At 30.4% G+C, this 10,834-nt stretch overlaps 1 protein-coding gene and 1 long non-coding RNA gene across 2 annotated transcripts in view; one reads left to right on the top strand and one right to left on the bottom strand.

The window, feature by feature from the left end:
* The first annotated feature begins 3,732 nt into the window (after window positions 1-3,732).
* LOC121120587 (uncharacterized) lies at window positions 3,733-7,904 on the top strand. The gene is made up of 4 exons (XM_040715461.2): window positions 3,733-3,908; window positions 7,038-7,264; window positions 7,319-7,514; window positions 7,576-7,904. The coding sequence occupies exons 1-4, from the start codon at window positions 3,891-3,893 to the stop codon at window positions 7,597-7,599; spliced, it is 465 nt and encodes a 154-aa protein (XP_040571395.1). The 5' UTR covers window positions 3,733-3,890; the 3' UTR covers window positions 7,600-7,904.
* The window catches only part of LOC139905609 (uncharacterized), a 46,645-nt gene continuing 43,119 nt past the window's right edge, over window positions 7,309-10,834 (bottom strand). The window contains exon 3 of the long non-coding RNA XR_011780508.1: window positions 7,309-10,304. This is a non-coding gene — a long non-coding RNA (uncharacterized lncRNA). The remainder of the gene's footprint in view (window positions 10,305-10,834) is intronic.

Raw genomic sequence — 10,834 nt, 5'->3', positions numbered from 1 at the left:
TTTTAGCGTTGTTAGCAGGGAGGGTAACGTTATGCCTTCCTTCATATTCCAGTAGGGATGAATGTAAATGCCAAGGTCTATATTAGTTTTCTGCGCTCCAAAGTCTTTTCCGGGATCCTCAGCATAATAAAAGACCAACCTTGGATTTGGCAGCATAACGGGGTACCCTGTAACACCAGCAAAATAACACTCGATTGTTTAGATTATGTGAATGTAATGTACGTCCTGTCGAGTTTTTGGCTCCTTAACTCGTTGGAATTGAACCTTTAAGTCTATTTTGTCTGGAACAATGTTGAACAGCCTTCTAATGAAGACCCCCCAAAGGTCTTCACAAGATACCTGAGAGCTGTTATAAGAATAATATTCCGGACTTTACCCAATGGGACGATCAAGAAGACAGTTGGACGTTTCCAGGGACGCTGTCAAGCTGTGGTCTGAGCCTACAGCGATTTAATTGTTAGACTATCAAATTTATGCTATGATATTGATTTTTGTGAAATTTAAAAAAAAATCAGTTAGGAAATAAAGTCACATAACCATTTTACGTTTTTTATCAGCTTGAGAACATTAAAAGATAAACCGTCCTTTATATAATATATTTATATACTCATATAATACTTAATACTTTTGAATACTACTTGATGTCATTGATAACACTGATACTTGAATTAAATTAAAGTGTATGTACTTAAAATCCCTATGAAATGTCTAAATTTATATAAAGAAAAATTATTGATTGATTTGGGATTAGATAAGTAGGATAATTAGAGAAAAATGACTTATTCTTTTCATTATAGCTGTTATTTTTTTTAACTACAATGTGTAAATAAGATGGTACAAATACGTAATAACATATTTTTAATACATTTAAGTGTCTCATATTTAATAAAACTACACATTAAATAGATGATATATTTTGGATAGACAGTAAGGTTCAAGCCCTTATATTTGTTGGTCCCATTTTCACATCTTATGGTTTACTGTTTTCCTTACTACCGATTGGTCCATTAAAATCTGAAAACTTTGAATTTTAGACTTCAACAAAATGTAGTTTCTTAATTAACAATAGAATTTCAACAAAATTAATACTTTAAATATATGTATATATGAGCTCTCTTAATCATTGCCCGTAGCGACAATGTTGGCTTCTAGGCTGCAGTGGAAGGCTTTGCACCCACTGCAGATGTAGTCCTCTGTCGAGGCGTCCCAGTGCTGGCTGACAGTGACTCTGAGGACCTTTGCATGACGGACAGTGTAGGCCTTATCCACTTTATGAAGTGAGAAGTAATCCATATTTTAGAAGCAAGAAAAGTTCAGGCCTAAACATTTTTTTTTTTTTTTTTGAAAACTTATGAAATGTATACTTTTAAGGGTATTTTAAGGAGAAAATCATTAATTTTATCTAAATATATGCTAAAACAGTCTATAAGTACCTTTGAATAAAAAAATGTCAATGTCTACCCAAAAAATTGAAAATCTTCCATTTTGACCGATAAAAAAATTACAAAAAACCAATTGTGTTCTTAGAAATTGACAAAAATTATAACTTTAAATATTCTGAAAACTATGATCAGGTATGAACTTTACAGGGTTAAATGTTTCATATTGCCCTATTGGCATCCCCTATTATATAGTAAAATCTGTATTTCACTTCACTAAAACAATGAAGTCCAGTTGAGAGTAAGAGAGATTAATTCAAGTCTATGTCCAAATCAATGTGAGCCATCTTAATATAAATATGAAACCGAATGTTTGGTGATGGACACTTCACAGAGGTTGGAGTTGACTTCCCCAAAATATACGAGCCAATTGTTTTGCCAATTGTACACGAGACCCACTTTAAATGTCTTCTATTCTTTCGTTAATATTTATCCTAGAGACTTAGTAAATAAGGTGTTCTAAAGTTAAATCATCAGCTGTTATTTTTTGTAAGAACAACTTTTGTATAGAATTGACCAAAACCTCTCACAACACAATTAAATTAATGTTCCAAAACTTATTGACGGACCGGTATATATAGTGTGGGGGGGGACAAATGGCCTTTCCTGTGAAAGTTGTTCTACTTTGCTACTGGTATTGACTCTTTATCATTAGCGTTCGAACCACTTGACCATTGTTCCTCCCACATTTAAGGAATTATCATGTTAATACCAATAAAAAATCTACCCTGCCTAAATAATTTTGATTGTCATTTATAAAAAATAGATATATGAAGTCAAATTTGTGAAAGAAATATCTTAGTCATGGCCCTTCCAAAAATTCTAGTGGGCATCCATGGTTATTACATAGTTTGGCCCTCTCACTTGGGAATAAACGGTGGTCTATATGGTTCAGAGTTCAGCGTGATTACGACCCTGCTTGATTCCAAGCAGAGTCGTAATCACGCTTCTTTAATAAAGGGCCTTATTTGAGTGACTTTGGATGACTCACCATCGCCACCCATGTTAATCTTTGTAAGTAGGATGTCTTCCTGGACTATCAATCTTGATACTACCTTTAGAACTGGGGATGATAAATATTTTTTATTAGAAAAATATTGAGTGGATTCCTGACCTTATGCAACAACAGCCCTGCCAAGTCAAGTCCGATTCTAAATGAAAAACAGTCAATAAAAAATAACTCAAGTCCAGGCTTAAGCATTACACCACTTTTATCATTGAATTTGACTAAAGAAGTGTGTGAAGCAATATCTAATTATAGCGATTAGAAAAGAAAAAAAACGGTTGTTGCGTGTGCTCTTTTTTATTTTTTGTTCATTATTTAATAAGTCGTGGTGTATCAACATCTTCCTCAACTAAAGAACTCTCGCCTATCTTTGGTTTAAATTTATTTAAAAATGTGTAATTATTATAAATATATATTAATTTAAATGTAATTTTTAATGTAGAAAGTTCTCCTCTTCATTTCATGTGTTCCTTCAAAATCATGTAACAGGCTACAGATATTAACAAGGGTCTTAATTCAGACGTACCATATGTATTGCTCCCGCCTTCTCTTCCCGCTTTTACAAAAAAACCATCTCTAGGTATGACAAGTGGAAGGGATTTCAAAATAGACTCACTTTAAAAAAAAAATCATTCTTGAAGCAACTCAACATGGCTTCCTCATTTCCCTGATAAGAGATCATTAAATTATATTTATTTATTTTTTTTAATTAAAAGAGTACATAAATTAAAGTCGCACTTTAAAGGAATACATAATATGTATGACCTTCTGAACAATGAAGGAAACTGACCTCACAACCATCATATCTTTAGTTGGTTGGCCATATTGTATACAGTTTGTATGATACATTGGATTGGTATTATTCAAGCAAACTTTTTACAGATTGATTTGTTACAATAGGTCGTTAAATTAAGTATGTATGCAACCATTATTATTTTTATAGGTATTGCCTGTGTGTGATCCACACACTTAAAACAAAAGCAAAACAAGAAGGGGGAGTGTAGAAAACATGACCTTAGTTTGAATAATAAAAAAGAATCCTGAGGGTGTGCGTGCTTAAGCATAAAATAAAATAAAAAAACTATCAAAAGAGGAATGTGAGAAGAAACCCGCGTTGACTGTGAATTTCACGGTCAAACCATTGACGCAAAGTGCATGCGCGTTACAACTACTACTACATACTAACTTGTTGCGTTGGGGGGGAATTATCCTTCTTTCCTTCTTTTTTTCCTCCTCCTCCTAAAAAAACAAAAATAATAACGCGAAGTTCATGTTCTGAGAAAATTACGTTGAGTTGTTTTAGTTGCTCTCAATTATCCGTTCCTTAAAGACAAAGATCCTTTTCTTAAGCATACTCCTACATCAAAAAAGAGGAGGACATTCAAATATTCATACTACAACAAAATATTACATACGTTGATTCAAGTTTTACTAACATCAAGAATATGAGAGGTTTTTTATCGGTAAGTGAACTCAATACTCATTGCATCTATTTCCCCTTATCTCTCTGTCAATCTACATAATATTCAATTTAATGGTTTTTTACGTAATAAATGGTGAGCTGACATAAAAACAGTCTGGAACCAAAATTAAGAAACGAAAAATATGTGCCAACAAAGCCCAATATTTCATGTATATATATTGATCAGGTATAGGCTTTGTATCTAAATTCATGGGATGAGTTGAATGCTCAATAATATTGACTATAGTTTAAAGCTTTTATAAAATTAAGAGAGTTCCTTTGAGCTCCAAATGCGCTTTTAAATGAAATCATCGATCAATTTCTCATTTATTCATTGTGACGATAGTTTTTGCTTATTAGAGTGCAATTTGCGGCGTCTTCAAAGGATTAATCCGAGTAGTTTGTTGATGGAAATTGACTATAAATATATACGAAAAATAACTCTCATGACTCAATTTTAAGATAAGTTGTTCTAGCTTGTTTTTGTGTTGATCGACCCTAGGCATAAATGATGACAAGTTTTGGAATAAGAAGTCACATGGTATACACTGGCTTAGTCGTATTTCTTTTTGTGAGCTTGTTGCAATGCTGACCAGGTTTCTACAAAATTTATAAATCAAGACTCGATTTTATGGATATTTGTATACAGATCTCGGAGCCCATTCAAAAAATTCTGCACATAATATCAATAATAATAATTTAGAGTCGTATCCGTACTACCAAGGTGCGGCACAATATCCTTGATCATTAATGTAAGGTTACTACTTAGTTTTGTAGTGTGTACAGAGTACATATTTAGGTGTGGAATTTTATCTTCATATATGTATGATTTATTTTGCCATTTGCGATTTATTACCTATATTCTTTGGAAAGTATAATTGATGATTCTTAATCATCTATTTACTATTTTGTTAGGCTCACATCCTTCATATTTATCAAGAAATTACCATAATAAAAACACCGAAATTTAACTTCCCAGAAGAACTTCTATATTATATTATTTTAAAAAATATAACATTTTAATTTTACTTATATTTTCCTAACTTTTCTATTGAAAATTATTAGTTCATTTGATTGGAGCCCTTAGGGAGTGTATTCTATTAAAGTGTTGCTTCTATAACTAACAATGGACATTGATTAAAATATGTATTATAATGCAAAATTGATTGGTTATAAAAATCTTCCACATGGCCTTTACATGATAATTATTTCTCTTGTATATTCGTAAAATTCTTCGAGTCCTTGAAATCCTTCGACAGGAAGTATGTGTGTGTGCTTGTTTTTAACATAATTTTCATATTTTTCTTTTAAAAGAAAAAAAAACTATGATTAAGACCTTCAAAAAACCAAAGGGTTTTTCTTCTGTTGTTTTGAGCATGTTAAGAAGGCACGATTTCCATATTTATAAAAAAAGGTTTTTTGAAGGATTTTTGGGCATCCTGCACACATGATAGGCCCAGACTTGGGCCTATTCCGGTATGTTATTTAATAACCATGATTATAATAAATCTCCCCCCCCCCAATAAATTGCATGTGTGAGAAATTCCTTTATAGAGGAAGTGAGATTCTAGGGCATGTAGAAACTTCATCTATATATTTTATATAAGCATATATCATGACATATTATACATGAAATTGACATTCTATTTTTGATGCTACTGAAGTCCCATCAAATACTTATTATAGGAATAGGATCCATGCTTTATATATAAAGGAGGTCCCTATTTAAGGCAGTTTCAATCACCACAGATGCCGGATAACATTGTGATTGGAATTATTCTTACTCTCCGTTTAGTCAAGTATATTTCCCACATATCGCATTCATTTAATATTAAAATTCCAAATAATGAAAAACTAAATCTTATGGTAAACAAGAATTTTTGTAGTTGTTGATGAGTTCATTCATACTATGCCTATATATTCATATTATAGAAGTTTATAATTTTGCATAGGGGGGATTGTCCTGTAAGTATTTGATTTGATACCTAGACTTTTGGCTATTACTTCTTATACAAACTTTAAAAAGATTGCTGAATAAATATCGGTAAAGTTCTGATTATTTTAATTTTAAAGTATTAAAATGACCAAATAAAAAATCAAGTAAATACCCAATTCAGATTAAATTTTGAAACTACTTTACAAGTATGTTGTCTGTCATACATTATTTTATATATAATTTATAATTAAAACAATCTTTTGAGTGTCCTAACCTTACTAAAAGAACGAAAGAAAAATAGTAAAAAGTGCACTTTGAAAAATAATTTCCCCCATTTTTTCAAATTTTACTGCTAAAAAAAAAGTCATCAAAAAACGCAGAATTAATCATATATTATGCAGATTTTTCTTGTTCCCTAAAACTGCGATAAGCTGGGAAACCCCTGTAATTATGGTTCAATGATTAAAAATAAGAACAAATGAAATAGTATCTAATTTTTCCTCGGGCAAGGCCGATACAAAGTCATTTTGTAGATGAAATAATGTAGATAACTTTTTTTTTTTTTTTTGCACGGATCTATCAAGGCCCCTTTGATTTTTCTTATTTTGACGTGTAAACCATTTTTTGTAACCAAACGACTTCATTTCCAGTTTGTAAATAGCATAAGCAAAATGTAAATTTTTTGTAATAAAAAAATATAATGTAGTTATAATTATGAATGAAGAATTTATACTCTACATGTATATAAGATAATGTTTTAATTTAATGTTCTTTAGATAGACGATATATTCAGGAATTTTATTGTTAATTACGAATTGATAATCACATTATATATAGTTGAAATGTCCACAGTTATATTACACGTACATACATAAAATGTGAGATATTAATATAGACCTAATTAGAACAATAGAAACAATTAATAGAATGTAATTCATATGACGGTAGTTGCAATGGAAAAAGGGGTAATAGGATGTACAAATTGTAACTTATACAATCGGTTTATACAAGTTACAACTTGTACATAATTCCAAATTTGTACGCAGCATATCTTTAAATTTATATATTTGCATAATTTAAAACTGAATCATATGATTGAAACCCTTAGTATTGTATTATTTACTAGTAAATTGCTGTTTTAATAACTGATTATACTTTCATAATTAATTTATCTCTTTTTATTACATTTTTTAGTTATCCCTTTTGATTCTCCTTGGAGTATTGACTGTGTCTGGATATCCGAATCAACATCAACATAAGCGACGTGTCGCTCAAAGATACACCCCAACACATCCTTTCGGACGGATTCAACAATTTCATAACGGAGTCGTTGATTTTAGACGAAGACGATTCTCCTCACGTCCACGAAAAAATAGATTCTTTGGACCAGCTCCTCTCAAAAATAAACCATTTGTCGAGAGGTAAGTTCCTTGTGATTAACACCTCAGCCTATAACTAATGATGCTTTTGATTAGACGATTCCGACATCCTTTGTCAAACTTCCGCTCTGCTCCTAAGAAAGTTATTCACGTTGCCAAATTGCCTCTCAACTTGAGGAGAGAAATCAAGGAGCCCTCAAGCCTCAAAACTGTTCCTAATTTTTATTATATGAAAGCTGAGGATATTCCAGGATTCTCTCGATTTACTTTAAACGATGTTATTCAACCTGAAGTAAGACTTGTTATACACCTATGGGATCTAATTACTAATTTCATTCTTTTGCTTCTTTCAGAGTTCCTTTGCCACCTTAAACTAAATGAGTATTCAAATACTCACTCCTTTTCGGTAGCTGCGCTACAAATCATCCTAAACTATGAATGTAATTCGTATATATTCTGTCTATATTTCCGTGGACGAATGATTCTCCAAATGTATTTGGTTTATTTGATTTATAAAGTATTGCTTTTCAATGTAATCTCATATTTGATAGTTATGGTTTATTTGATTTATACCGTATTGTTTTTTAATGTAATGTCATATTTGATAATTATGGTTTACAAATTTCAAAGTTTAATTATGTTTTTATTCATTTTATAAATGAAATATATTGATCTATAAAAATACTCTTTTTTTTTTGTTACATATTTAAGAATGATCTTATTTTAGAATTCATCGATATCCTGAGCAAATTACTGAACAATTTTTATTGAATAAATCAATCTTTTCTCATCAAAGAGAAAGAAAAAAAGTTCAAAACTTGTTGGATATTAAGCTAATGTTGACATTCTTTCCATTTTTAATATTTTTATATTAAAAAAAAACCCTAACAATTAACATTGAGGTCACTAAGAGATCGTGGTCGTTATAGATTACCGTCCAATGGTAATTATCAATACTAGATACGAAGTGGCATTTTTACTTTTTTAACCAAGCAGAAAAACGAAGATCACGTTATCAATATTAGTACAAAGCGACACTGTTTTTGTTCACCAGGGCGCTGAGTATATTTGAATATTATTTGGGAACTAAGCCTCTATGAATTCACTCTTTTAACTAAACCAACAAATTGAGTTCTGAAGAAAAATTTGAATACGTCATGAGTAGAAATTACAAAAATGATTCAGTGACGTCATCTGTAGTGTCATAATAAGTGGCACCTTACATGGGAAAAAAAGATATAGTTACGACCAGGATTCTATTCAAACTAACGGTACTATTTTGTGTAAATATAAAACAAGTCATTCGGGTTATGAAGAAACGAGGAATATAAGTTATCATTAGTTTCGAGGGAATCTCAAGGAGAAAGTCAAATAGATAAACGCCAAAAAATCTCCAATATTGAGTTCTTTACATTTTTTTACAAATCATCATTTATGTCAAAAGTGTCGGAACATATAAATAAAAATAAGAACCAGAGGTCAGTAGAGGTTATAAATGAAATGATCAGTTCTAGTCAATATTTCAAATCTACCTAGGCATTCTACCCACAACTGTTGAAACCAATTTAAGTCAAAATATTATTCAAAATATTTTAGGATCTTTTTGTCTGTTGAAAATATTAGTAAATACTTATTTGCATTTGAGAATCCTAAAACGATGGCTGAACTCATTCAAACATGTAATAAAGGTGGCTCTCTGTACTATATAAGCAATATTATAATTTCTTCAAAGTAATTTGGATTTTTTTGTTTTTTCCTTCTCTCCCTCCTTGCTCTTCTCAGGTGAGGGTAGCTGATCTAATAAAACGTCATGACAGTTAGGCTGCTCTTCTCCTAAACATTCTTCAAATTTTTAGGTTTACAATGTTGATTTGTGATTTTCTTTAACATGCCCCAAATAAATAGGATTTTCTTAAATACATATTAAATATATTTATCAACGAAAAATGAAACGGTTATAGTTTCCATAACGAAGAAAAATCATCGCTGGGTTTGCATGAGACATTTTGTTAAGGAAATGAGGGATCATGTTTGGGAAAGTACAGTTGATCAAAGAAAAATAGCTAAATGAATAGTACATTATAACTATTTCTTTGTATATATGTGAAAGATAAGTCTAGTAGTTTTTGATGAAGTCATTTCTATTTATGGTGTTTCTCATTTGTGTTACATGTCATTTAAATATGTTTATCTAACACAAATCGTTATTGACCTTATTATTGATCTCAAAAGCAACTCAAAAAGCTTTAAGATATACATATTTTCAAAAATTTATATGAGTTATTTAATGTACAGGTGGTCCCCGCTTATCAGGGTTTTTGGAAACTATATTAATCTGCATGAAAGGAAGTCCGCGTTGTAAGGGGACTTTATTAGTACTAAAACCCGTAAAATGCGATAAATTATATTTCAAAGTTCACTTTTTACTATTTTTCCTTCGTTCTTTTGGTAAGGTTAGGACAATCAAAACATTTTCTTCATTATAAATTATATAAAATAATGTATGGTAGACAACAAACATACTTGTAAAGTAGTTATAAAACTTAATCTTAACCTGGTATTTACTTGATTTTTAATTTGGTCATTTTAATACCGTAAAATTAAAATAATAAGAATTTTACCAATATTTATTCAGCAACCTTTTTCACTGGAAGTTTGTATAAGTAATTACCAAAAGTTTAAAGTCTAGGTAACAAATCAAATACTTATAGGACACTCCCTCCTTTATGCAAAATTATAGGCATATTATGAACAAACTTATCAACAATACAATAATAATTTATTGAATGATTAGAAAAGGATACCAATGAATTTAAAACTAAGATAATTCTCAAATATGTAAAAAAAAAAGTATTATTTATAAAGTATGCTTTATTTTTGAGAGGAGCTTATTCAATAAGTCTTTCTTTCGAGGACGTGAGGAGAATTGTCTTCTTTTTAAATCAACTACTCCATAATGAAATTGTTGAATCCGTACAAAAGGATGAATTGGGGTCTATCTTTGAGCGACACGTCGTTTATGTTGTTGATGATTCAGATATCCAGACACAATCAAAACTCCCAGAAAAATGATAAGCGAAAACTAAAACATATAATAAAAGAGATATTTAATTATGAAAGTATAAATAGTTATAAAAACAACAATTTACTAGTAAATAATAAAACACACTCCCCAAGGGGTCACATCAAAAGAAATAATAATATTCTACAGAAAAGTTAGGAAAATATAAGCAAAATTATCATTTTGAAAATGTTTTAAATAATCTATAATTCCATTGATCACAACAAAACGGTATTGTAACCTTCTATAAATGTACCTTGGTAGTATGGATAGGATTCTAAATTATAATTATTGAATTTATTTGTAGGATCTTTCGGAATGGGTTCCGAGATTTGAGATATTATTATATATATATAAATATATACAAAAATCGAGTCTCCATGGTTTTATTGATCTGATTAATACTTTGCAAACGCTTCAAATAGCATTCTTATTAGCAAGAAAAATAAAATCGTCGCAATGAAATAATGAGAACTTGATAGAGGGTTTGATCTAAAAGGGAATTTTCGGCTCAAATACAGGGTGTCCACGATAAATTGGAACTATTTTAA

Source organism: Lepeophtheirus salmonis, chromosome 6 (genome assembly GCF_016086655.4).
Source record: "Lepeophtheirus salmonis chromosome 6, UVic_Lsal_1.4, whole genome shotgun sequence".
NCBI lineage: Eukaryota > Metazoa > Arthropoda > Copepoda > Siphonostomatoida > Caligidae > Lepeophtheirus > Lepeophtheirus salmonis.
Note: the sequence above shows the minus strand (reverse complement) of the source record. Positions and strands in the feature narration are given on the sequence as shown.